The sequence below is a fragment of the Aulonocara sp. 'chitande type north' Nkhata Bay genome, linkage group LG7 (genome assembly GCF_057382095.1).
Source record: "Aulonocara sp. 'chitande type north' Nkhata Bay isolate Kocher_YH1m ecotype deep benthic linkage group LG7, A_spYH_male_GT1.1, whole genome shotgun sequence".
NCBI lineage: Eukaryota > Metazoa > Chordata > Actinopteri > Cichliformes > Cichlidae > Aulonocara > Aulonocara sp. 'chitande type north' Nkhata Bay.
The window spans coordinates 32,202,800-32,230,163 of NC_141350.1; the positions used below are offsets into that span (position 1 = coordinate 32,202,800).

Consider the following 27,364-nt stretch of genomic DNA (forward strand, 5'->3'; position numbering starts at 1 on the left):
AGACCTTCAGCTGCAGTATAAATCTAACTGTATCTAACGTGCAGACATGCAATTAGAAGTGAGGAGAGACAGGGGGCGACAAACTCACAAAGAAGTAAAGATGACAGGAGGTGGAGAAGGGCTGAAAGTGAGAAATCCACCGACATTTTTAGCCTTTGTTACCTTTCTGTTATCTATTACTGATAATAAAAATGCAGGCTTGAATGTTTAGTGTTTATTTGCTGTATATGCTCAAATGTGTGTTCAGGCTAAAGGAAAAATTAATGCAATAGCCTGTCATTGGCACTCACGGGGTAATAACTGATCACATTTATTGCTTCACTGCAGAGAAAAGATAAACTACTTTATCCATACTTACTACAGAGTAAGGGCCTGTTAGTCCTGTTGTTTGGTGTGTTAACGTGGCTTATGTTGTTTGAATTATGTACTTCACTAAATTTGGTCCAAAATCTGCTTGTTATTTAAAACAGACTGCCTGAATTTCCACTCAGGCTGAATTTGGGCCATTGAAGGTTTTATAACTTTGATCATTTCAGTATTTTAGGCATTTTCTAACCAAAAAACACAACTCTGGGCTCCATGGAACAGGAAGTTCACAGCAAAACGACCTGCACCACATCACTTATGAGCATGTCAGAGACAGACTCTGTGACGGACCAGCACACCAGATCAGCTGGGAGTCACCAAAGAACAGCAGAACTGGCAGGTCAGCCACTGGTGCCCTGTTTTCTTAACAGGTTCACACTGAACACATGTGGCAGATGTGAGAGAGTCTGGAGTGGGGTCTGTCGCTTTGATTTTCAGCACAGCAGATGAAATGGACTCTCACTGGTCTCTGTTTCTGAACCAACTAATACCCATGAAGTTCAACCAACTCTGATCAGTTAATCATTTAATTCTTGATTGCAAAAGTGTTCTTGCATTGGCTGGCAATGAGGAATTCCACATGGATGTGGTTTCCGTTTAAAGGTCTAAATGAAAGATTAAAGGCTTCTGTAAATACAGCATGTCCTTTAAATTGCCCAAAGCCAAAGATTTGGGCTTCTGGTGACTTGAAAACAGATCAAATGGTACATACATGTGTTTTTGCCAGAGAGACGCTGAGTCACCTGCATTTATCTCCGGAGTGTATAAATATGTGTTCTTTCAAATGTATCCATGGAAATATGATTTGCTTTTAACTGGTGGAAGCTCCAAGATGCCTGGTTTCTCCTCAGTGCACCAGCTGCTGCAGGTAAACACAGGGCCAGAGAGAAAATCTTTGATTTCATTTCTCCAGACACTGCCTCACATCTGTTTTCTTTTTTGGAGCATGATCACAGCTCATCTCTGCCTCTGAGGCTCTTCATGTCCGTGTACATCATTCTTATGATCTTTTTGGCCTCACTGGGTAGATTAAGGCACTAAAAAAGTGTAATCACGGCTATCCTTTATGTGTGGAGGCAGAATAATGCTTCTAAAATAAGATGGTGATCACTTTAAATGTTTCAATCTGCGTCTGCTTCTCTCCTGATTGATGATGCGAGTCGGCCGGTCACGTTTCCCACCGTCACCACTCTTTTTTTGTCATGTTTTATTCATACAGACAGTAACACACACACATACATAACGACCACAGCCACAGACACGTGAGTCTCTCGTTTTTTCACCTCCGTCTGCCACTGTCAAAACCAACCGGGGTCCAGCCTCGTTTTCAAAATAATACACACACGTTCCCCCAATTTCTCAGTACTGGTCTTAAGGCTGATGAAAATCTACTGATTTGAATAAATTATGTATTTAAATCTTTAATTAATTAAATGTTGCGAATAAAAACTGATTCTTTGATTTTTCTTTTTTTTTTCTATTCCGCCTCTTCACTTTTAGCAGCACTTTTATTGTGAAAGGATTATATCCGGTCTTGTGTTATTGTTCTGCCTTATATAAGACCTTATTGTCCCAACTTGACTTGAAAACGTGCTTATCCATGGGGGTCCTGGCCAAGCAGACGCTCTCACAGTCCTTTTTCAGTCCCTTTCTTCATGGCTTAAATCAAATAGATGGTCCGGTTTCTGTTCTGGCCCCGTCAGGCTCAGGGAGGCTCTAAGACACAAATATCTCCAATGGACCGAACCGTACTCAACTGATCATCAGTCAAGTTTAGTTTATCAGACAGGAAATAGAGTTCGGCTTTCAAAGTAAAAGAAATTACCGATTAGTTTCTGTTAGTGAAATGTGGAAATAAACATTTGTATTTCTTTGGGTCTTTTTAGCTTAAAAACAATAATTAATTCTCTTGTAGTTCTTTTTTAAATTTTTGAGGATTTTATCCAGGCATGCTAGATGCTCTAAGGCTGTTAATGTTCATTTTCTCTTTGTAGTAGCTAACTCTGTCCTGTGTTTTAGATATTAGCTAGGAAAACACAATTGCTTATTGCTTTTCTGTACTGTACATGAGTATGTCCATTTTAATATTTCAATTGCGGCTTATTTTATTGTGATGTATTATAAATCTAGGTTTGTTTGTTTGTTTTTCAGATACTTTTGTATTATTGCTCTAATAATACACTTCAGTTTAGTTTGTGTATAATTGTTTAGAAATTTATGCCCCTTGCCTTTTTAATTCTAGCAGTCTCTAGGGGTAATTACTTTGTCATAGAAGTTGACTGACTGCAAACCCAGGCCTGGTATTTAACTGTGACTGGCTGTGGATGACTTATGAGTTGATATGCTCCAAGAATAAACGTTACCAAAAGACATAGTTCCTCAGTAACCCTTCTTTGATGCTGAGTCTGCATCCACTCGACTGAAGAGCATTTTTTTTTTCTTCTTTGATATGAGAGTAACAGCATAGTTGTAACTATAGTTAGTAGAGCAGGACGATATGACCAAAAATATTTATCACGATATACATTTGAAAATTTGCGATAACGATATAACTGACGATATAATTGACACTAGACAAAATACTTTACAACTCCACAACTTTATTAGTGCAAAAAAAAAAACATTAATGTATTTTCACTTAAACAAGCAACTGTTTTTTTTATCTGCATTAAAGTTATATAAAAACGTAACAGTGCGAATGTAAGTTCCTTGCTGACAGTTTAACCAAAAGACATTTCCAGTGGAAACTGGCCGACATATCCTCAGCATAACCATGTATAATATCCACAAAACTTAAAAAGAGGTTATACACACACAATACTGTAATATTATGTTGAAGCACAGTACATATCACTCCGCGAGGCTCCTGCCTACGGTAGCCATAATGCTCCAACAATCCATCAAGCGGTGCGGCTTCGTAGCTTAGCAAAGTCGTACTGAAACATTTGACAGATTTTCGAGCGCCGTGTACGACATAAAATCGTTTCGAGGTCAGTAAACACAACCAGAATTCATACATAAGGCACACGGGATTATAAGGGGACCTGTTGATTTTCAGAACAATCAAAGGATTGATTTTAAGTGTGCCGTATTTTCCAAAAAACACGGTAATAACGACGGCCCGCTAGCATGCTCTACCAAAAATAACGATCCGCTTTCGCCCTTCTCATTCTCCGTCACCGCAACCATGCTTTTTCGGCCATGTGCATATGAAAACAAAGGCACTGCGCATGCGCGTTTTACCGATATTCTATTGCAATATTTCATTTTCTTATCATTGCCCAACATTATACCGGTATTACCATGAACGGTATGATATGGCCCAGCCCTAATAGTTAGTACAGTAATCCATTATGTTACTGTATTACTGAAAAGGTAATGGTAGGAAAACTGAGCCATACTGTTGAAATGTAATCTGTTAACTTTCCCTTTGCTTGTGAAGAAAAATATCTGAATCGTTTAGCAGAGGTGGGTCGAGTATCCAAAAATTGTACTCAAGTAAGAGTAGCATTACTTTAAAATATTATTACTCAAGTAACAGTGAAAAGTAGTGTTCAAAAAAGTTACTCAAGTAAGAGTAAAAAAGTACTTGGAGAAAAGACTACTCAGTGAGTAACTGTTTGAAATGTCCGATTTATTTTTTAAATAAATGCTATCAGACAAACAAAAATAAATAAATATACAAATTTTTGTATTTTCAAAAGGAATATATGTAAAAACATCAACAAAATAAGGCACAACAATTCTAATTTCCAGATTTCAGTTTTTCACAACATAAGGCTTTTTTCACCAATGCCTACAGTAAATAATATAAACAGTGCAAACAATTTCCAGTGACAAGATATGCTGTAAACTTTACATTCACTTTTGCTCCAAATGGCACAGCAGCCTCAGAGAAACCATTAGAACGAGGCATCTTCAACATATGTCCATACAAGGCAGCTCAGTTTACCATAAATTGTGTGGGTGTGCATCTATTACTGCATATTTAGCAAAAACGGGCCATTTCTTCACTCAGTGAAGTGATGGTTAAGCTTCAGCAGCAGTTTGCTCTCAAGGTTCTTTCTGTGAAGCTGTAACTGTTTAGCAGTGAACAGGAGTCCTGCATGACTAAGAAGTCCTTCACAAGCTCCAGATGCAGGAAGAGCTGTACTGATTTTGATCGAAAGCTTCTTGATGTGAGGAAAGCCATGCAATAGATCCACACCTCCAGTGAATGGGCATGAAAGGTACCTCTCCAGCTCCCCTACTTCTGGCTTTCCTGACCCCATGGACCCATCATCTTAGCCAGTTAGGCTGCTGTTTGTGCTGGACTCATCCATCTCTGTGTCTAGGTGATGTCTGATGAAGTTGAGACCTGTGGAAAGATGTATGGTTTTCAAAAGAATTAGGTCTGGTCATTATAGTAATGTATACACTGCCAAGCTGCAGCTGTTTGGCAAGAACATTTGATCACACTGGAGATGTTTTTTACTAACTCCTGTTGAAAAACAAAATCTTGTCATTCATATCCCACACAAAGAGTTTGCAATGAATTCCAGATTAAGTTTAAAATAAGAACCAATAGATCCTCCTTGCACTGTTTGGCTGTTACTCTGGGGAAAGACAGTGATGGAAGCCGTGACCATTGCTGGACTGGCCATCGGCCCACCGGGTAATTTTTCGTTTTTATGGGCCGATGATTTTTTTTTTTGTAAGAGTATAAACAATGAGAGGTGGTGGATTGGCCAGATGCTGGTCATGTGTAAAAAATAACTCAATTGTTTGGTGGTGGCTATGGCGGAGCTTCCACAGAAGCCAGCAGGTAGATGAGGGAAAGGTGAGGCCGGAGGAGGAGAGGCCGGAGGAGGAGAGACCCGAGGCGGCTGCAGGTGAAATGAACTTCAGGTAAGAAGTTATGACCTGCAGTCTATCTGGGTCAGATATAAACCAAGTTCAGGTGTAGTTTATTTTCGTTGTGCTGACTTTTTACAGTCAGTTACAATAACTCTTACTAGCTAGCATGACAGAGTTTCTATACAGCTGGTGGGTGCTATGATGTTACTGATAGTGAACTTTATTTTATTCATAAGGTTAGTAGAGTTTCCAACCATCCTGTACAAACAGAATCGTCCCGCATTCAGAAAAAATATTACGCGTTTCGTATTGAGCTGAAAACAAACAGAGTTTGTCCTGTACTTCAGCTACAATGGAAAAAGACACAAAGCTGGAGTTATTCTGTCTTTACGCTGCCAGCTGCCTCTTCTCCTCTCATCCTCTCCCCCTCCCTCTCCTGTTGCTACTTCAATCATGAAACTGATCAATGATCAGCTGATCGGCTTTTCTCTCTTGTTTATCACCCACTTTGTGCCAGAAAGATGTTGCGCTTGATCAGCTGTTGTTAGCATTTATTTAATATTAATTTCGAGTATCAGCTGATGTTTGCTGGAGCCAGGGCTGTAAAAGCTGCTGGTCATGATGTCGGTTTGGTTATCTGGTGAGAGGGAAACATGAAGATGAAACCAGGAGATGTTCTTACTGAATCATCAGAGCTGAACAGGTGATGGAGAAACAGGTTTACCTTTTAGGTGACATGAATGAGTTGAAGGGAAGCTATGAACTGTTTCTGAGAGACAAATAACACCAGGATCCTTTTTTAGTATCTAACAGCTGGTAACTGTACAGGGGCGGGTCTAGCAAAGTTTTCCCAGGGGGGCCAGGTAGGGCATTATCAGGGAAAGGGGGGCACAAAGAAATACTTTTCTTTCTTATTCTCATTTAAAAAGTTTTTATCTGACGTAAAATGTATAGAAATCATACATATACCAACAAGACAGTGTACATCACTGTCACAACAGCATCTGTTTTCATTCAAAGGCTTTATGGCTTTTCCTATAGCCTAATACCTGGTGGGCCGGTCTCTAGTCAAAATGCCCGGACCGATTTTTTGTCCCAGTCCAGCCCTGGCCATGACTGGAGCTGCGATGTAGCCTCTAATCTCTCCATGGCCCTCCTGAGAAGATAAACACCTCAGTCTGCGTGGCTGCAAAATTATGAAAAACACCCCTTCCAACCACAGGGTAGGGAGTTGGATGAAGCTAGCCTCCAAAAGCTGGGCATACACTGTGCAATTTTTTTGGCCCATTTTGAGCCGATTTTTCAGTCGCGCAACCGTTTTTTGGGGATCGGCCCGAGTTTCGCCTTAATCGTGTGTCATGCATCATGTAGTATACATGGGGTAACGAAAAGCGATTAACACCTCACGACCAGCTCCAAATCATCAATCGTATGGTCGCAAGAAAATCAAACCTGTTTGAAATCCTGTCGCCCCTCAACGCAGCCTCTCACACTGCGCACGCACAAGCAGAAATGAAAGTGAAAAGGCGGAGCAGCATGGCAGTGGACATGAGATGGAGGCACAACTTGTAGAACTGTGGCAAGCTTATCCGAGTACGGAAGCGTAGAGCTGCCACCCAGGCAAAAGAAAAATAGAGCTATATCACGTTATAATGTGAAAAGTTTATTGTTCTAACAATATATTTTTCATGTTAGCGCAATATACCTTTCATGTTTGAACAATATCACGTTATTGATATTGTTCAAACATATATTGTTCAAACGTACAATATTATATTGTACGTTCGTACAATATAATATTTATATTGTACGAACGTGATAATTATGTATATTGTAATAATGTTGTTAGAACAATATACTTTTCACGTTATAACGTGATATAGCTCTATTTTTCTTTTGCCTGGGTGGCAGCTCTACGCATCCGTACTACGCTTCCGTATTCCATGAAAAGAGTTGGATGGACATTGCTGCTCAATTGCAGCTGCCTGGTCAATGTGTTTCATTAGTAATTTAGCAAAGTTGATGGTGGTGGTGTGTGTCTGTGTGAGTGAAAGACAGAGAGGGAGAGCGAGAGACAGATTTTGTATGATAAGCTTCATGTTATGGACGCACAGTTTGAGCACTCAAGTCGCATCAGAGCATCAGGCCGTATAGTGCGAGACCCTGCATCGTGACCTTTGAACTTCTAACCCCTGAGATTCAATTGTACAGTTTGAGCAGGAGCTGAATAACGCGACTGAAAAAAAAATCGCATGCCATGTTTTCATGTGTTTCTTTCCGTGTGTCCGCTACTTTGAAACGCTTGGCCCGCTCTGCCTTCCACAGTTTCAAACTGGTCATGTGACTGCATGGCCACATCTGATTGGTAAAAGAGTTACTGGAAACTCCACTGGCGGATGTTATCTAATGTGTTAAACGAATTCTTTTTTAAAAAGTAACGAGTTGAATTTTGCAAATGTAGTGGAGTAAAAGTATTGTTTCTCCTTCACAAATTTACTCAAGTAAAAGTAAAAAGTATTGTGCAAAAAAGGTACTTTAAAAGTAACTTTTTTTCAAAAACTTACTCAAGTAAATGTAACTCAGTAAATGTAACTCGTTACTACCCACCTCTGCCGTTTAGGCTCCAAAATGCGAACTTTATGACATTACAGTGAGGGCTCAATCTTTTATATACAGTCTATGGAATGACGTGACTATGTTCGGCTTTTATTGTGAAAAGAGCACCAGCCGGAAGTCCTCTGGGTGTTGAGTGTCAGTGACGTCGTCTCCGAGCTGCTGCGGACGTTTCGGTGCTGAAGAGAACGGAGGATCCAGAGAAAGAGGTGCTGTGGATATTACCGGTCACCGTTTCTGTAATCGTTATCCTCCGTTAGCTCGGTTTTAGCTTCTGCGTGGGGACTCATTAAGTAGACACCCTGGAAGCGCCCGGAGAACCGCGGATATCCACGCGGCACGGATGCTTCGTGACCCGCGGCAGGTGCGAAGAGACGTCGGGAGAACCGGCGGCAGCCACCGGCCGAGTGCTGTTGGTCAAGAAGATCATCATGAAGGACGGAGCTGGGGTGGGTGCACGACCCGCCATTTTTACTCGTATTTTATTGCTCATTTATAAACGCACAGCTCTGTTTGTCCAGCAGGTGTTTTTAGATATTGATAATCAATGACAATAAATGACGTGTGTATTCAGTCCAGTTCAATCACCCACGCAACCATAATAATACTCAATTCTCAGCAAATAAATAAACAATTAAAGGCCTGTATGTTTATGACATAACAGGGAATTAAACACATGACGTAAGGCTGGTTTATCAAATCAGTGCAGCTTTAAAAAGAAGATTGTTTTTAGTGTTTTTCACAGCAAAATGCCAACAAAACGTGGAAATTTCTGCTTAAATCATTTATACTTTACTGTGTTTACTGTTCAAATGATTAAAAACCTAAAACGTAACAAATCTAAAAGGGGAAAAGGCAAAAATGGGATGTTTGAGTAGTGACAGTGTTGTTATTTTAAAAATAATAATAGCAATAATAATATTAATAATAATAATCAGCCGTGACAGAGCAGGTCTGGTCCAAAATGGCTGGAGGTGAGTGCACAGTAACGGGGAGAGGACAGGGCAGGTTTAATGTGGCACACAGACGGCTGCAGCTTAGTGCATGCTGCTGTGGTCAGGACGGATCCATCAGCTGTTACATAACAGCTCCATGCGTGAAATTCACCCGGGGAGGGCGCACACTGCAGACTCATCGCTCCGCAGCCTCAGCGTCCATTTTAACATCCCTCATGAAGACGAGTCAGACATTTACAGAAGCTGAAGACCCCCACCATAGCCACCAGTGATTGTGATGCAAGTGTGAACAATTTTCTGAGATTTACTGCTTTTCTTCCTCGGTGAAATGAATATCTTCAGATTTAGTAGGGAAAGAAGATATCTGGGAGAAATCTGATGAGAAGATTTAAGACAATAATAAACCAGGAATAAAACAGCAGTAGTATTGTTTGGTGCATAAATACATCACCTGTGATGGACAGCACATTCACTGTTTTCTGATATTTTCCAGGCCAGGTGATTAAAGTTTAATCAATGGGAATAATTGTTTGAAGTATGGTGATCAAGGTGTGCCAAAATTAAGAGTACTGAGAGGCCAGAAGGACCTCTGCCTTAAAGGGAAAAAGCATCTGCCTTCACAGATATTTCAGACTACAATTTGTTTGTTACTATTTATCTCAAGCAAACAAAGCGATCCTCATAAATATGTTTCTTAGTGGTTTATCACCAAAGTGTCTCTGAACACAAACAATAATAGACAATAATAAATGAGTTTAATTTAAACTGGTACCATTAAGTGGAAATAATCTTTTTGGATTTAAGCTTTTCGCTTGAATGCGTCACCTATAATTGACAGTATAATTTTCCACTATTTTTTCATATTTAACAAGCTGAATGATTAAATTGCTTCTCAGTGGAAATCACTGAAACGACTAAATGTATGTGGTGCACAAGATTAGCTAAGATTGCTTCATTAAGGGGTTGTTTCAAATGACGGTTTTGTCATGAGAGAAAATTTGTTGTTAGTTTATTGGGGTTTTTTGTTGTTTATTCCAGAGTGAGACAAAGAAGTCTTTGTTATAATTAATAACTGTCGTAATCCTAACCTTGTTAATAATCGGTATCTTTGAATAATCACTATCAAGTTCATTAAGTTGAATCCAAGATATGTGGTACAAAATACAAATATTTTTTTCCTATAAGCTGACAGCAGTCAACATAGCCAATTTTTAGCCAATAAAGCTGCACATCCCTGCTGCCTTACTCAAAAAAAAAAAAAAAATTAAATTGCTGAGTCCAAAGGTGAAACCACTGACATCAACGGGAGCAGTTGTGGGAGACCTAACTCAAAGAAATTCCCAAGTTTTGGAGAGATGGAGCAAACAGAGTCAGTCCTCTATGATTTTCTTCTCACAAAAATGACCCCGAGACCTTCTAGAAACAAGTCTTGCAAATCGGCTGCCATCTTCAATTGCCTCAGGGCACCTATTTATTTAGTTATTTTAAGTCATTGTCTAAGTCAGTGGTTCCCAAACTTTTTTTGAAAAAATGATCGCGGGTACACCTACACGGGTATTTTTGAAAACGCAGCTGTTTCTATGCGTTTGGGCCTTTCGTCCACACGTAAACGGCGTTTTCGAATCACCGAAAATTGAGATTGTTTAAAACTCAGTTTTTGCGTTTACGTCTGTATTACATGACGAGGAATACAGAGTTCGTCAAAGGTATGTGCCTTTTTTCACGTCATGCTGTGCGCCACGTTATTGTTTACATGAGATGAATGGCAGATAGAGACAACATACAACAATCTGACTATCTTCAGGTTTTACACACTTACATATACACACAGATTTACTGGTCCTCCATTTAGAAAGGCAGAGGCGTCACGGTGTGATTATTTTACATGTAGTTGTTTTTTCCTGTGTAATAATATTCAACATTGCTATCAATACATTTTTCAAAAAATGTCTCTCTGTGCAAAATGGGTTTAAAAACATAAACAGCTGTTGGATAATGTTTGTCTGTGATTTGAACCAGGGGAACAAATCGTGGCAGGATCAGCCTGATATTATTTGTATCTCACTGTAACTTTCCTGTATAAAGAGCTAACATCTCCAAAATGTCAGGAGTAGTTAGTCATTACAACAAGTGTTTGTGAACTAAAAATCAAGAATGTGGGATACTGTTTGTCTGTGATTTGGAGAGCCCAGCGCTGCTCCCAATGTGTTTTTTTTTTTTTTTTTTTTTTCCTTTCATACCGCACTCCCCCCCCCCCCCACAATATTGGCTGTGCATCCCCCCACACTTTCGGAGCCTCTGGTCTACGTGAACTCAAATTTGATTGGTTAGGACACTTGTCTACTTATTTACTTACATATTTTGCGGAATTTGCCCCAAGTTAAGATTAAGTTATATTAAGTTATATTTCTGCCACTATTTTTGCTGTAGCAAATTTTCATAGTGGTTTCAGTTTTGGATTATTTGAAGTGTCATGTTTGTCACTTAAAATGTCTGCAAAATACCCAACCTAATATTGAACTGATTTTATGCTAGTGCAAGCATTAGGTAACACATTCCTGGGGAACATACAAAATGCATCTATCATTTGCTACAATTACAATTACAATTAAATGGAAAACTAAATTGGTAAGAGGCTTAAATTGAACTTGCAAGAAAAACAAGTGAGGAGGTGAAGTGACATTAAACATGTGGTAACTATAGTGTAAAGCATATGTAGCTTTATGATCTGTTTCTCTCTGAACGTGACCAAAATCTACCAAAAGAACATCTTGTTCTATTAAAAACTTAAAACTAAGACCATGAGGTCATCAGCAAAGTAACTGTTAGAGCACTTTGCTAACTAGTCGTTAGAGCAAACAATACAGCAGACAATATGACAAAGGACAAAAAGAAACTGATGCTTACATATTCACAGGACACACTGGGGCTAATCAAGGGAAGGGGAAACACCTGGAAGACAGCTGAAACGAATCAATGATAACAGAGGAAGTAAAACTAAATACAAAAGATAAAGACTACCAAAATAAAAGAGGAACACCTAACACAGTGACAGAGCTTAACAATAAGATATGGGGGAAACAGGAGAGGCGGGAATTAAATTTTATATTTAACTTAAATCACAGCAGGAACTAGATAAACAAAGGTAGCAAGACTAAAAGAGACCAATAGCTTTTTTAGTAATGGGTTGTTTGTTAATGTGGTCAGCAAATGCAGTTTAAAAGCGTCACTTAATATTTAATTGTAGCGAAAGGTGAAAGCATGGTTGTATGGTACATAGTTAATGCATGTCTAGTAGAAACTGCCTGTAAATGCCTTTAGGACAACAGCACTAGTGGCAGCTTTGCAGCTCTGCAGCTCATCTGGGTACATGCATTACAACCTCTCTAGTAAATCTGTAAAAACACAGCCCCACTGTGTAACGCTCAGGTAGGTGGTTAAGTGCGTTGTGTAATAATATAGCATTATGGAGTAAATGTGCTTTGGCTTCAGCAGAGATCTTTCTGCAAAGCCTCAAACTAAGCCTTTTATCACTTCAGGATGCTGACAAAGTCCAGGCAAGTCCAAAAAGCTGGGCTCAGCATTAGCTTCATATTTAGTTACTGTTTGATCATTTATTGTCTATTTACCATAGACAATTTATGGTTTGTGTCATGCAGAATTTACCATAAAATCATAAAATATTTTTGCTCAATTTTCTCCAAGCCTTCTTCTATTTCTCTCTATAAAAATGCAGTTGAACCATTCAGCTCCAGCTGCCCTCAGATGGTGATATATGACAACTTTTCTGACATGTTCTAATCTCATTATTTATACTTTTCATTCATTTCTGTTTATAATTTTTTTAAACACAAATTGTACAAACATTACATTTATGTAGACAATTGTCTCCTGTTAGTACTTAAAAATTTTTTTTATTTGTTTCAATAATACTATAAAAAATAAAAAATAAAAGAATTATTAAATTAGTTATGTATTTAGGGTATTCTAGTATGATTTTAACACCGTAATATAAATGAAATACAACAACATTTAAATAAACATAACACATGGGGGATATTAGTTTTATAGTTTTGTAATATTTCCAATATTTTGTGCACAAACACTAAAAAGACAAATAACCATGATGTACATGTTAGTGTGGTAATTAGAAGTATTTATTTCCCACAACACCTGCCACACAAATTGGCTAATTCCTGCAAAAAACAAACAAAAGTTATTACCCATAATTTTAAATTATGCAAATATAATTTCTTAATCGTGTCATTTTATGGAGTCACTAAAGAAGAATGTTGTATTTGGTCGTACAGGAATCTTTTCCACATCACTCCTGCTCTTGTGAAAATTATTTGTACAGAAGGACAGCCAAGAGTAACACATAATCTATGTGGTTCTAATGTGTGCTAGTGAAACCTGCTTTTAGTCAAACTAAATATAGAAAATGGTCCAATTTGCCACCTAAATCCTGTGTATCTGTGTCAGCCGGCTGGTAATCACTTCATGTGCTGTGCTCCAGTTTTAATACTCGCTGTGTTTTAATCATCTTTAAAACGTGTTAGAAAATGGGTTCAGTTGAGACTGCAGTTTTACCTGTCTGCCATAAAAAGTGTCTTATTTAACCCTATGTGTTTATCCCTTCCAAAAAACCATTACCTCGGTTTATGCTTCTAAAACACTGAAATCCAGTTAAAAACAAATGTAAATCTTGCCTCACACCAAGTCTGGTTCATAGTCACGCTGGTCCAAGCTTTAACGACAACAATGATGATTTGCTTTTCATGCTTCTGGCCATGCAGCCTTGGCGAAGCGAGAAGAAAATGGCCGCGGCTGGTACTGTGTTTGAGGAAGGATTGTAACGCTGTTATTTGTTTGCAGGAACGCAAAATCTTTGGTTCGTATGAGTGCGACGAAGATTCGTTTGTGTTCCAGTGGTTCACCTTTATCTGGTGGCATTTGTTGTAATGGTGGCCTCAACCTGTGGTGATGGCTCACATAATTCGCTAAATAAGAGGGGTACCAGGTAGGTGGAGAAAAGATGACAATCGTAGGCTGCTGTCTCTCACCGGCATGTTGCAACCTTATTAAGTAGACACGGATTTATTAGTAAAACCTAATTTTGGAAGACACGAGAATCATTTTTTTATCATGTGACGTTTTAGCTCTGGAACGCAAGAAGAAACAAAAGATTTTCCATGAATTTTTGCAAATATTTTGCACATAAATTCTGACTTGGTGTGTCAATAATTTCAGTATTCACTGGCAAATCCTAGATGTCAGACCCTAGGGGACAATGTTGGAAACAGTCCCCGCTCTCAACAACATTACCATGTGATGATGATAATGTCATGTTGAGACAAAAAATGGCAGGTAACCAGCGTCTGTCTGTGAAAGTTGACTTTTTGTACCAAAAAACACAAAATAAGGGCCTGGAACGAAGGGAAACCATTAAAACTCAATGGATGATTGTTTAAAGTCCTGCTGAAATACCACCTTAAAATCCATTCATGATCATATGACACATGTCTGTGTTGTTTCTCTTTCGTTTCAGCTCCAGCAGGGCATTGGCAGGCCCAGCGTGTATCATGCCGTGGTGGTGATCTTCCTGGAGTTTTTCTCCTGGGGTTTACTCACCACACCCATGCTCACTGTGAGTAACACCGATTGGTTTTTACATTAACATCTATATAGCTACCCCGGTTCATTCAAAGCCTCCGTGTGAATAAGACCGAACAAGAAATGAAAATTAGTCATGCTGTGTAGGCAGCATTATTGCAGAGATGATGTCAGTGTCCTTTTCACTGTTAGTCCGTTTTTCCAGGTCTGCTTTGCATTTTACAATGGATTTAGCACTTACTGAATTAAGACTGAGCTATATTGTTTATAGTTAGAAGATGATGTTGAAAAATCTATATTATTGGATTGTCCTTCTCAAATCTGACTGTCACTATATGGCTATTTTACATCAATATGGGACAAAAACCCTATTACAACCAAAATGAACCCTTTGGTAGTAATCCAGTCTTTATTCTGTTCTCTGGAAGAGGGTTTGGTTTTGTGAATGTAGGTTTGTCAAAATGTAAAGCATTAGAAAAAGTAGTGATTTTGTATTAACAAATCTCATCTACATGCATTTGAAAGCATTAAAATAATACAAATCTAAATATGGTAAAAGAATATCAGAGTAATTTTATGTGTTTTGATTATGTGTGTTTCCCAGTCCTAGACCATAAATATTTTCAGTGGAGATCTCCACTGAGTCTTTCTTTAAGTTTGGGACTAGACTTAAACCTTAATCTGGGAAATTTGGCTGTGATTGTTTGTAAGATCAGCAGGTGTATCTTAGTCCTTTGTGTTCCAAAGTACACAAATAGCATATATGTTGCAGATCAAGATGAGTTAAATTTTAAACTTTGGAAATTAAATATGTATTTATTTATTTTTAGTATTTATTTATTTATTGTCATTGTCAAGAACAATGAAATTGCGTTTGGGGCTTCCATACAACCCAAAAAAAAGAAGAAAATAATAAATACCCCTTAAAACCCAAGTGTACATATTTAACCCAGTGTGACTCCAATGCAATAAGACAATCCTTAGCAATAATGTTCGTAGAAATTCAGACAAAGACCTGAGAAACATGACAAAATACAACAATGCAACCCATTCAATATTATTGTACTGTGAGATATGATATCAGATATGATAGTTATCTATTTAAGAAAGAGGGGGGGGGGCAGGAGGGGGAAGAGAATAAAGATGTGATGCACCAATGCAGACCAGTTCATTGCTATTAAGAAGTTGGATATGGTTATTGTCCGTGAGAGGGGGGCAGAGAGTTCAGGAGCCTCACAGCCTGTGGATACAGGCTGTTGGCCAGTCTGGATGTTCTGGCCTGTATAGACCTGTACCTTCTCCCTGAGGGCAGCAGATGGAAAAGGTGGCGCGCAGGGTGATGTTGGTCCCGCAGGATACTGTGCACCCTCCTCAGACAGCGAGTGGGGAAGATATTACTGATCTCTGGCAGACTTGTTCCAATAATTCTGCCAGCTTCTTTCACCACCCGCTGGAGTGCTTGCTGATCGGCCTTGGTGCAGCTGGGGAACCACACTAGAAATCCATACGTCAGAACGCTGCTGATGGCACAGTTGTAGAAGTTCAACATCAGAGATCTGGGAATGTGTGCGCTCCGCAGTCTCCTCAGGTAGTAGAGGCGCTGTTGGGCCTTCCGTACAACTGAGGTGATATGGTTGCCCCAGGACAGGTCCTCGGTCACAGTTACCCCCAAGAATTTAAAACTGCTCACCCTCTCCACCGCCTCACTGCCAATGAAGAGAGGCAGATGGTTGTTATGACCCCTCTTCCGGAAATCTACAATGATCTCCTTGGTCTTTTTGGTGTTTAAGACCAAGTTATTGTCGTGGCACCATGACTCTAGTTGTTGCACCTCTGTCCTATAGTTTGTCTCATCATTGTTGGATATAAGTCCGAGCACTGTAGTGTCATCTGCAAACTTAACAATGAGATTGGACGCGCAGGAGGAAATACAGTCATGGGTGAAGAGAGTGTATAGCAGAGGGCTCAGAACACACCCCTGAGGGGCACCGGTGTTGACCACAAGGGTGGAAGAGGTGTTCTTACCCACTCTGACACTCTGTCTACGGTTAGTGAGGAAGTCCACAATCCAGTTGCACAGAGAGGAGTTAAGTCCCAGTTGGTGGAGTTTGGGACGGAGTTTGTATGGCCGGATGGTATTAAAAGCCGAGCTGTAGTCTACAAAGAGGAGCCGTGCATAGGTGTTCCTGTGTTCCAAGTGCTTCAGTAATGTGTGCAGCACTGTGGCGATCGCATCCTCGGTTGACCGGTTCTCCCTGTATGCAAACTGGTGCGAGTCCAGGGATGTCAGAGTGTGAATGAAGTATAGATCATAAGATGTAATTTGAGGGGTTAAAAAAAACCTTTGCATTAACCAATGAGAAATTACTGTTATTTTTATACACAGCCTTATTTCCAGTGGCTTGATTGTTTTATTTTTAATAGATTTTAATGAAAAATTGTGAAAGTTGTCCAAGACTTTCCAGCTCTAACTGCATACATTCTGTACCTTGCTTCATACTGTTTCATCCGTGATGGTGTTGTATCTTTTTTCTTAGGTTTTGCATGAAACATTTCCCCAGCACACATTCCTGATGAATGGACTCATTCAGGGCGTGAAGGTAAGAAACTCAACTTTTCCATTTTGTGACTCATTCTGTTGATGCTATACAGATTAAACGGGTGTAACAGTGATTTAGGAAAATAGCTACAATGAAATGGGTCATTTTTGAACGATATCTAGACTTTAGGCGTGATAAGTAATAATGACAGAAAACCGTCATGAATAAAAGATGAATCAAGCATGGCATGACCACACAGATATATTTCACTGTTGCTGAAACTTTTTTAAACAGTTTTTATCATTGACTCCGCCTTTCTAGGGTCTGCTGTCATTCATGTCTGCGCCTCTGATTGGTGCGTTGTCAGATGTATGGGGCAGGCGGTCCTTCCTTTTGGTCACCGTCTTCTTCACCTGTGCTCCAATCCCTCTGATGAGGCTCAGCCCCTGGTAGGACTCTAATATTCTCTGTTGCAACAATATTATGACTAAAAAAGGTTACATCGGAAAGTATGGCTAGCATTTACCTTCTGAGCTAACACAAATTAATAGTTGAAATAGCAAGATTTCAAGCAATTGAAATGTGAGTTAGAATCTTAAGTAACATTGTTGATTAAACTGAGACACAAAGAGTTCAAACTAGTTGATATTGAGTTTAAAATGTGTACAGCATTATGCAGTTGAACATAAACAGTGTTGCTGGGCAGTTACATCAGATGTAAAAGGTTAGGAACTGCTGCTCTAATGGATCCGACCTGAGTGAAATAGTCAATCTTTTAATGAAATATTTCAGTGTGCCTGTCAAAAATCAATTCACTGCTGGATTTCAGTCAATTAGAGAGTCAGAGAAGTTTAAATTCTCGTATCAGTCTTCTTGAAACTGAATCTATTTTTCACTTCCTCCAGGTGGTACTTCGCCATGATCTCCATGTCTGGAGCTTTCTCCGTGACTTTCTCAGTCATCTTCGCCTACGTTGCCGATGTTACGGATGAGAGAGAGAGGAGTACAGCCTATGGTCTGGTAAGGAGTCCTAATGTACACCCCTAAAATCAAACAGTGCATCAGGCAGACAGACTGTTGATGGTATTGAATTCCTGAAACTGAATCTTACACGAAAAGAAACTGACAGATCAGCTTAATCTGTGTGCAGACATGACTCAGGACAGAAAAATACCTGAGCTGTGCTCTGTTGAAATTCATCCCTTCAGGTGTCGGCCACCTTTGCAGCCAGCCTGGTGACGAGCCCGGCCATCGGAGCGTACCTTTCTGCCTGGTACGGGGACAATCTGGTGGTTCTGGTGGCCACGCTGATCGCTCTGGCTGACATCTGCTTCATCCTGCTGGCCGTGCCCGAGTCTTTGCCTGACAAGATGAGGCTCAGCAGCTGGGGGACGCCCATTTCCTGGGAGCAGGCCGACCCATTTGCTGTCAGTAACTAATCGTTTACAGAACCATATTTGATTAGCTGGTTAAATAATGAGCTCAAATCAGATTACTCTGGTTAGGGGTGGGCGATAAAAACTATATACGATAGAAATGATATAAATTTGGCCAACGATCGAGATTTTGACTATACCGCTCTACCGTGATAGCGCATGTTGATGATGTCATCAAGCTGCGCCTGTTTTGGTCGAAAGCATCGCAGCGGCTACAACCATTATCCTCTGCAAATTATGGCGAGCGACAGTCATAGCAAAGAGATGAAGCACTTTTGAAATATGGGGAAAGCCAAAAACTGCGCTTCCTCCACTTCTGTAACATTGATTCATTAATGTTGAATTCTCTCGCAGCTGCTCTATTCCCATGTTGTTGTAGTATATTAATGACAAACCTCGTATTGTGGATGAATAATCTCAGTTATTCTCCTGACTGAAGTTTGGCCCGTGTATAGCATCCTGCTATGCGATTGCATTTGCCCCTAACCACCAGAATCCCTCACGTTAACTTTTATGGAGTGGAAAAAAAAGTTGGCGTTCATCCTCCAGCTTCACTGTGCTAATGTTATGCTAACATAGCTGTGTCGCTAGCAATCACGTAGCACAACATTATATACCAGGTAGTCCAACTTCAGTAACCCTGCAAACGCCACTGCTGTTTCGTTTTCTGTCTTCACTTATGTTGGAAGTGGTAGCAGAGCTGTACGTTTTAATTCGTTTCAAAAATCTCTCAGTCAGAACATGGTCTGTTATGTTTAAGTGGTACTAGCGAGCTAACTTCCTGTTAACTTAACCTGCTAACTCCATTAAATTTAATAAATCTGTTTTCATGGATGCCTGGATGTTAAACTCAATTGTTACACCTGGAAAAGCAGCAACGTTGATGATTTTATTAAAGATGAAAGAATTTAGACCGTTTTTAACTCTGTTCGTTTGACTTTGGGATCTGAACAGGACGGAGTTTTTGACCCAGATTACTCCGAAGCTCTTCACTATGGCAGCCGTAATGCTCTGACAATCCATCAAGCAGTGCAGCTTACCAAAGTTGTACTAAAACATTTTTTAACAGATTTCTGCACGCCCAAATCGGTTCGAGGTCAGTAACCACAACCAGAATTCATACATAAGGCACACTCTCGATTTTTGAGAAAATTAAAGGATTTTAAGTGTGCCTTATAGTGTGGAAAATACGTTATACAGAAGAAAAGAATATATCGCGATATATATCGTTACTGCACGTGCTTCAAATTATACCGTGATATGGATTTTAGGCCATATCGCCCAGCCCTAAGTCATAGTGTATTTTGTAGTTGCATGAAGCCTTTCCTCAGTGATTTGACTCTCTTCTCTGTTTTCGGACACAGTATGTAAATGTTCCTCAATGCAGTAACTTTATTTTAATAATTTAATGATGCTATAACATTATATAATGCATGACAGCTCATTTCTGTTAGGGGGGGGGAATAAAGAGAAATGAGATGCAAGTCATTTGCACGTCAGAACCTGTAACATTGACCCTTTGAATCCCAGACACTAACTGAAGACTAACTGATCATCTGACAGCCTCGGTGTTGTATTTCCTGTCTCTCTCTCCCTCTCTCTTTCTTTATCTCTCTCCTTCAGTCTCTGAGGAAGGTGGGCCAGGACTCCACAGTCTTACTGATCTGTATCACCGTGTTCCTGTCTTACCTACCTGAGGCCGGACAGTACTCCAGTTTTTTCCTTTACCTGAGACAGGTGAGCCACCTGACGCACTCATTTTCCAAGAATATTAGCGTCAATGCTGGTATTGATGTTGTTAAGAATACTATTACCACGAATCTACCAACAGTCACACAGCAGACAGGGTCATTAGCTGTAGCGTGAAACACTTAAGCCACGGATCACATTGCTGCATCGACGGTCAGCCATTCTTTTGTGTCTGTCTTTACATTAAATCTTCCTCATTCTGAAATATGTGTGTAAAAATGTTCTTACCTGCACAAAAAATAAGTATATGTGCAAAGTAACTGACAGATTCATAAACCTTTCACAGGCCATTTTTGTTTATTCTACCGTGCATATATTAGTGAATTATTTGAAATCAGTGAACTCGTGGAAACTCGATGTGCAATCTGCACACTTACATGTCTCTTCACATTGAGACATGTTTACCTTGAGGTGAAATTGAGAAAGAGGTGGCGATATAAGACAGAAGACCACACGCTGAGCTAAAAAACCAGGAGAAAATCTGACTGAATAAACTGGAACAATAGTGTCCAAGGAGGATGCCAGAATAGGCGCAACTGATCTGTTAGAAATTCACTGAAATCTGACTATAAGTGATGACATCCAGCAAGGATGGAAGTTTTTAATGAATGAAGAAGATAGGATTGGATAACGCCTGTAAGAATAGGTTTTCTTTATGTATATTTTATGTCTTATTTTATGCATTTAATTCTAATTCTGAGACTTTATGGCTTATGGTGTTTTGGAAAATTGTAAATGACCAAACTGCAAAAATAATCATAATCATTATAAGCAGTAGTTAGTTGAATGTTGTGTGAATTAATTTTCTAAGTCAGCTAGACCTTCATGTTCTGAGGGAGTCATAAATGAATTCATAGAGTACAAACAAATTTAGGTAAGACAAAATTAACGAATCATAGATTTGTGGGCCTAGATCAGGGCCTTTGCAATTTCCTCTGTACATAAATATTTACTTTTCAACTGAACATTGCAATGTTAGTTTTTATGCAGATGATATCATCTTATTTATTAAGTGGAGCTCTTGGCAGGGCATGAAGCTGCAACTCTTTTGATGTGTGAATACCTGCTTACTTTGATCTTAACTATATGTTCAGAATTAATTCACTACCCACTTGACCCATGTTGAGCTGCAATTCTCTTGTTTTATCAATTAAAAATGTGGAACAAAATTATGTTGTCTTATATAGTATCAATAAAAATTATTTCTTGTCTCTTTCCAGGTCATAAACTTCTCCTCAACGACCCTCGCTGTTTTTATAGGAGTTGTGGGCATTCTGTCCATTGTAGCTCAGGTAACCAACACGTTAGAGGCTATTTATTACTCCTTTTAAATATAAGCCTATTTTACACACACATTAGGATATAATTGAAAAAAATCGCTGTTTTATTTTAGTTTCCATAAACAAGAAGAACAACTCACCCTCATAAGCAGTGCATCAGTAAATATTTAGGCTGATAGTTAACATACACACTTGGGTGACTTGTTCTCTGTCAACTTTATACTTACACTGCTTATTACGATAAGAGATGTTAATAAATTCTAGTGAACTGTTAAATAATTGTAAATTCTCGTCTCCTCTTTGCCCACAGACTCTCTTCCTCACTCTGCTGATGAGAACTCTGGGTACTAAAAACACTGTTCTGTTAGGTTTGGGCTTCCAGATCCTTCAGCTGGCCTGGTACGGCTTTGGATCAGAGCCATGGTGAGAGTTGCTGAGTGTGTGCTTGTGTAGCAGGCAATTATTTACACTACATTTTGGTATTTGCTTTAAGTTCCAACTCACAAAAAGACCAGATATGCACATCTTTAACCAAGTATAAATATGTATATTTGCAACAGGATGATGTGGGCTGCTGGTGCTGTAGCAGCGATGTCCTCCATCACCTTCCCAGCAGTTTCTGCTTTGGTGTCACAGTCTGCTGATCCCGATAAACAAGGTGACAAATAAAATCTGTCCTCTCTCACTTCAGTAGGTCACTGTTGTGTAATAGATGTTTCAGATTGTGGTTTTTGTTACTTAACCAGGAAGTAAAATAACTCTTGCATTGCTGCGCCTTCATGACCTTTCTTCTTCCGCCCTGTTGCAGGCGTGGTGCAGGGGATGATCACAGGCATCAGAGGTCTGTGTAACGGCCTCGGCCCAGCTCTGTATGGATTCATCTTCTTTCTCTTCAACGTCGAGTTTAATTCCATGGACCCCATCCAGGGAGACTACAACATCGACCCCCTGCCACTGGACAGTCCCACTGAGGTACAGCATGCACTCCAATCCTGACAGTAATGCCTCTTTTTCGCTAGTGCCTACTTACTTCTAGTGACTAGTGACTTCTGGAAAAAAAATTCAAAACCAGCATTTTTGAAAAAAACAGCATTGTGGTCCCTGAGTCTGACAAAAAGCCATAGACAGAGCAACAGGTACACCATCTCCTCGACATTCTCTATTGTTGTCACCAAAACTGGGAACAGTCAAGTCAAGTAGGTACTACTGGAGAAGCCTGTCGCTTTTGGAACAGTTATGGCTTCCAGGTCTGTGCTGTAGTGCCTTAAATCAGCATTATCTTTAGTAGCCAGCAGGGTGAGCCTTATATGGTCCCAATAAGAAGTCTGACTGCAAAGAAGCCAATGAGAAAATGACCTTACTCATCTTATAAAGTTGGGGCTTTAAAACTGGGATGTGGTCACCTTCAACATTCACAGGAAAAGTGCGGGATGAAGGAACTTAATTCCATACAGCCATTTGAAATAAATAAAGACATTTTCTTCCTATTGAACCTTTATTTAGGTTCCGGTGATGTCATGGAGTCATTGATTGTTTTTAGATGCGTTTTCCACAACAATTAAAAAGTAACACAAGCCAAGGAGAAGTCTTAAGGGCTGTAAACTGAATATGCCAGAAACTGCAGTTCCTCTAATGGCCACTTGAGGCGGCTTGCAAAATGCAACTTTACAGCAGAAGTAAACAAGTTTACAGTCTGCTACAGAGAAGTGGTTTTGGTCTGTAAGGATAGTGTCTCACTTCATACCAATTTTACAGTGATTTTTATTTTTTTTGTAATTCACACGATTGGCTATTTTAGGCTTAAAATTAGCAGGTGACTCCATCCTCATGTCAGTAATTAACTACACTTAAATGTGCTTTGCTGTTGAAATTAGCTTTATTTTTCTCCCTTTCTCCTAGCGAGCGCTAATCCCAGGCCCGCCCTTCCTGTTAGGGGCATGCACCGTGGTCATCGCTTTCCTTGTCGCTCTCTTCATCCCTGAGAAAACCTCTTGCTCCTCCTCTTCCTCCCAGCTGTCCCTCAACGACAAGCCCCACCCTGACAGTAAAGAGTCCATGTCCTCGCTGGCCGGTGTCCACATCAACACGCCGCTGCCAGGCAGCGATGAGGAGAGCCCGCCCGCAGCCTGCGACGCGGACTTTGAGCCGCTGCTGCACGACAGCATCGTTTGATGGACAGGTGGAGGGCGGGGCTAAAGGCGTGGTTTGATCGAGTGACGCTTTGTAACAAAGAACACATTTTTTTGCCGTCCGGCAGAACTAAGTGTACTTTTACTGATTGGCTGGAGGGAGCTATTTGCTGGAAGGTGGGACTAACATTTTTATTCACAGATCTGTGACATCATGTGACCAGTGAGGTAATGATTCGTCAAAGAGCTGCGGACAAGATGTCATCATGCGATCGGAGAGAGGAATCAAAGACGATTAGTTGCCTGACAGGAAACAAGAGGAGGGACCAAGTTTTGTGTAGTTTTTTGGTTTTTTGGGGGTTTTTTAATGGAGAAGGAGGCGTGGCTGGTTTAGGATCTGCCCACTTTAACAGAAAGTATATTTGAAGTTTTCACTGAAGGGTTTTTGTTTATCTTTAATCTTTAAGAAAAGGTGTTTTTACCTTTTAGCTGTATCATTCTGACGCTGTGTTTTTCTCTGGTTCTCGTACAAAAGAAACACGTCTGCATCGTATTTAAGGCAGCCAAAACATCTGTGTTGATTTATACTCTCTCTTTTTATTGTTGTTGTTGTTAAGGTTTCTTTTTTAGTTACAGGTAATGCTATTTTTTAAATTTTTTTTAATTGTACAGTATCTTACTTGCTATGAACTAAGAGTGCTAACTGAGGTGTGAATGTGACAAGCTGAGAGACGAGTCAACCACCTGAAATATCAATTTAATCTTTTTGTTTCTTTCCTTCTTTAAATGTAAACCAGAGCAAAACTAAAGCTCAGGCGATCCAAAAGATGCAGATAATTTTTTAAAAACTTTTTATTCTCAACAGAGCCTCTTCACCACATAGATTTTACCTTTATTTTTCCCACTTTAGTGTACCAGTTTGTGACTCTACCTCACAATCAACCTTGTTTTTCTTATCTTCCATCACTTGTTTTATTTTTTTATCTTTCAAAGTCACTTTATAAAAGTGCTGCTGGCTGCTGGCAGTGGGAACATCCTCACACGGCTGTACCTGTGGCCACCCAGTGTCTTTGCCTGTCTTCTTCTCTTCAACTGGGTGCTTTGCCTCCCTGTATTTTCATGCAAGTTTTACTTTTAACTTGCAAAAATACTGCCGACACGAGGTGTATGTGTTTCCCCTGGCAGCAGTGATAATTCCTGTGAATGAACTTATACTTGAAGCACCGGAGAGAGATTCTACAAGAGCTTTAGAGAAGATTTCCAACGTATGCTGAGGAGTTTAAAAGTGTATAAATGGCACAGAGTGTACATAGTGACTGGCTTTATGACCTTAAAATGTAAATGTACATGTGAAAGATATTATGGTTTGTATATATTGTCACTGAGCTGTGGGATTGGCTTGCTTGTTGTGGTTGTGTGGTAGCTCAGTGGGATGAGGGTGGGGTGGTTCGACTACGCAGCTTAACTGTTACACAAGACCAACAGTCATTTTTAAATTCATTCAGGTCACACGGACAACCAGTCCATTTTCTCGTTCTTACACCTGAGTATATTTACCTGCACACTAGTATCCCAATGATCAGTATTTATGTGAAACTCAAAGTTTCACCCACCAAACAGGTTTTGACTTTCTGCAAAAAAAACAACCCAAAAACACATCAGCTTTTAATTTACTCAAACTTAAAATTAACAGGAAGTACTTCCTGTTAAGAAAAGTAAAACTGACTTTTTGCCTTAACCACTGCAGACCAGTCATTCTTATGCGTAAACCCCCCCTACACACACACACACACACACACACACACACACACACACACGAAGGCACAAATATTCACCCAAACAGCAGAAGTTAGGAAGAGGAGTACGACCAGTACCTGGAGTGGAGTTAAAATGGCACATTTTCTGAATCTACCAGGAAGTCCTTGCTCCTATTTTTTTTTTGTTCTGTCTCTGCTAACAATAAGCTTGTCTTCCATTTCTGGCTAATGTCCTCACCCTACAGGAGAAAGTCAGCTTATTGGGATCAAACATATTTTTTCTTAAAGCTGAAATATTTTTACATTGCAAGGATAAGTATTTTCTTCCTCTCATGGCATCGAGTGTGAAACAGATAAAACTCGCACTTTCCCGTTAAGCATATATTTGGTCATTTTTAGACCATGAAGCATCTATTTTACCTGAGCCTGTTCTACTCATTTCCAGCTCTGTATGTATTACTCTTCAACTTCAGTTTTGCATGATTCATGGGTCAAAATAGTCCCTGTTTATCTTATACGAGGCCTTTGTGCAGCTAAGTTGATCTTTTACTTTAAATCTTAGCCAAACTTATGGCTAAATCGTATTGGGAAGTCCAATCATTTTTCTTATTTTTACCAAGGTCTTTGAGCGAGCCAGCCTTTTTCTGATTGGCTTCCCCTCACTAACAAAAACTTGACCAGCACGTGGGTGGGGCTTCTATGCTGATAACCATATAAGGACCCTCTCTTTGACATCATACAGAGCGAAGAGCAGAAAAAAACATATGTACCAAACACTTAGAGCCGTTTAAAATTGCTTGTACATACAATGTTTGTACCTCAATGTTTGAGAATTTGGCTTTATTTATTCTAAACATTTGTCACTTGGAATAACAGAAAAGCAGAATAGGTCCACCTTAATGAAATCAAATGGTGCTGGATAAAAGCTACCTTATCTGCTATTTTTTTTAGCCTTCTTCATTAAATGAACTCTAAAATTCATTTCAGGGTGACTGAGTTTCAAGTACAAACAGAGCCCAGATCCTAGCCAGGATATTAGTGTGTATGTGAACACTGAGGTTTAATTGATCCTCCACTGCATACACTCAGTTCCTTCACCAGCAGTCCAGCTGACTCTACAGTGTAAATATTGTACATGGACAGGACACGTGTACATGGGTCGTACACTGTAAATACACATTGTCTATCGTCTTGTCTGGAAGTGTACAAGCCAGTCGTTGGTTATTGGAAATAAAAGCAGTTCAACAACACTTTGTTTCTTAGTCCTTTCTCCATACTCACACCAGCTGGCATTTGTTTTCCCAAGAGCCATATAACTGCTTCTCTTTACCCCAATCAGCTGCAGCTCATCATTTTAAAATTTCTTTTTAAATGACTGGATATTTCACCCAGACCAGTGATTTAATAGATTTATTATTGTAGTCAGCTGTTATCAGAATCAGAATACTTTATTGATCCCTGGGGGAAATTATTTTTTGTTACAGTGCTCCATTTTAAACCAACATTAAGACAAGACAGACAATACACTAACTAAGAATAGTACAATATATACATATATATACATACATACATACATACATAAGTCACTTATAAATAAATATTTGGAAAAGAAACATGTGTAGCTGTAGCAGCAAACAGTGTGTTAAGTGGATGCGTTGTACAGGGAGATGGCCACAGGCAGGAATGATTTCCTGTGTCGTTCAGTGGTGCTTTTCGGTAATCTCAGTCTCTCACTGAACGAGCTCCTGTGACTGACCAGCATGTCATGGAGTGGGTGGGAGGTGTTATCCAACATTGTCTTTATCTTGGACAGCATCCGCCTCTCCGACACCACCTTGAGGGAGTCCAGCTCCATCCCCACAACATTGCTGGCCTTACGGATCAGTTTATTAAGTCTGTTGGCATCTGCGACCCTCAGCCTGCTCCCCCAGCATGCAACAGCATAGAGGATCGCACTGGCCACAACAGACTCATAGAAAATCCTCAGCATTTTCTGGCAGATGTTGAAGGACCTCAGTCGCCTCAAAAAATAGAGACGACTCTGGCCCTTCCTGTAAAGTGCTGTGGTGTTTTTAGCCCAGTCCAGTTT

General features: G+C 39.8%; 1 protein-coding gene across 4 annotated transcripts; it reads left to right on the top strand.

Annotated features, from left to right (window-relative positions):
• The first annotated feature begins 7,945 nt into the window (after positions 1–7,945).
• On the top strand, positions 7,946–26,525 carry slc71a2a (solute carrier family 71 member 2a). Of its 4 annotated transcripts, none has more exons than XM_086300058.1 (12): positions 7,946–8,264; positions 13,647–14,418; positions 16,922–16,984; positions 17,246–17,373; positions 17,830–17,944; positions 18,133–18,351; positions 19,984–20,097; positions 21,330–21,401; positions 21,700–21,812; positions 21,950–22,047; positions 22,198–22,361; positions 23,289–26,525. In XM_086300058.1, the coding sequence occupies exons 2-12, from the start codon at positions 14,284–14,286 to the stop codon at positions 23,559–23,561; spliced, it is 1,494 nt and encodes a 497-aa protein (XP_086156184.1). In that variant the 5' UTR covers positions 7,946–8,264; positions 13,647–14,283; the 3' UTR covers positions 23,562–26,525. The 4 variants fall into 4 exon arrangements, with proteins under 4 accessions (XP_086156184.1, XP_086156185.1, XP_086156183.1 ...); XM_086300059.1 differs by having other exon boundaries at positions 7,947–8,264; positions 14,320–14,418; XM_086300060.1 differs by lacking the exon at positions 7,946–8,264 and having other exon boundaries at positions 8,276–13,791; positions 14,320–14,418.
• Positions 26,526–27,364: the final 839 nt, after the last annotated feature.

What these genes read in the sequence shown, in the direction of transcription:
- slc71a2a (XM_086300058.1), top strand. Translation starts at nt 14,284, where the DNA reads ATGACACATGTCTGTGTTGTTTCTCTTTCGTTTCAGCTCCAGCAGGGC. An exon ending in TTTTCCTTTACCTGAGACAG is followed by an intron (nt 20,098 to 21,329) that starts GTGAGCCACCTG and finishes GTCTCTTTCCAG; the next exon opens with GTCATAAACTTCTCCTCAAC. An exon ending in TTCTGTCCATTGTAGCTCAG is followed by an intron (nt 21,402 to 21,699) that starts GTAACCAACACG and finishes CTTTGCCCACAG; the next exon opens with ACTCTCTTCCTCACTCTGCT.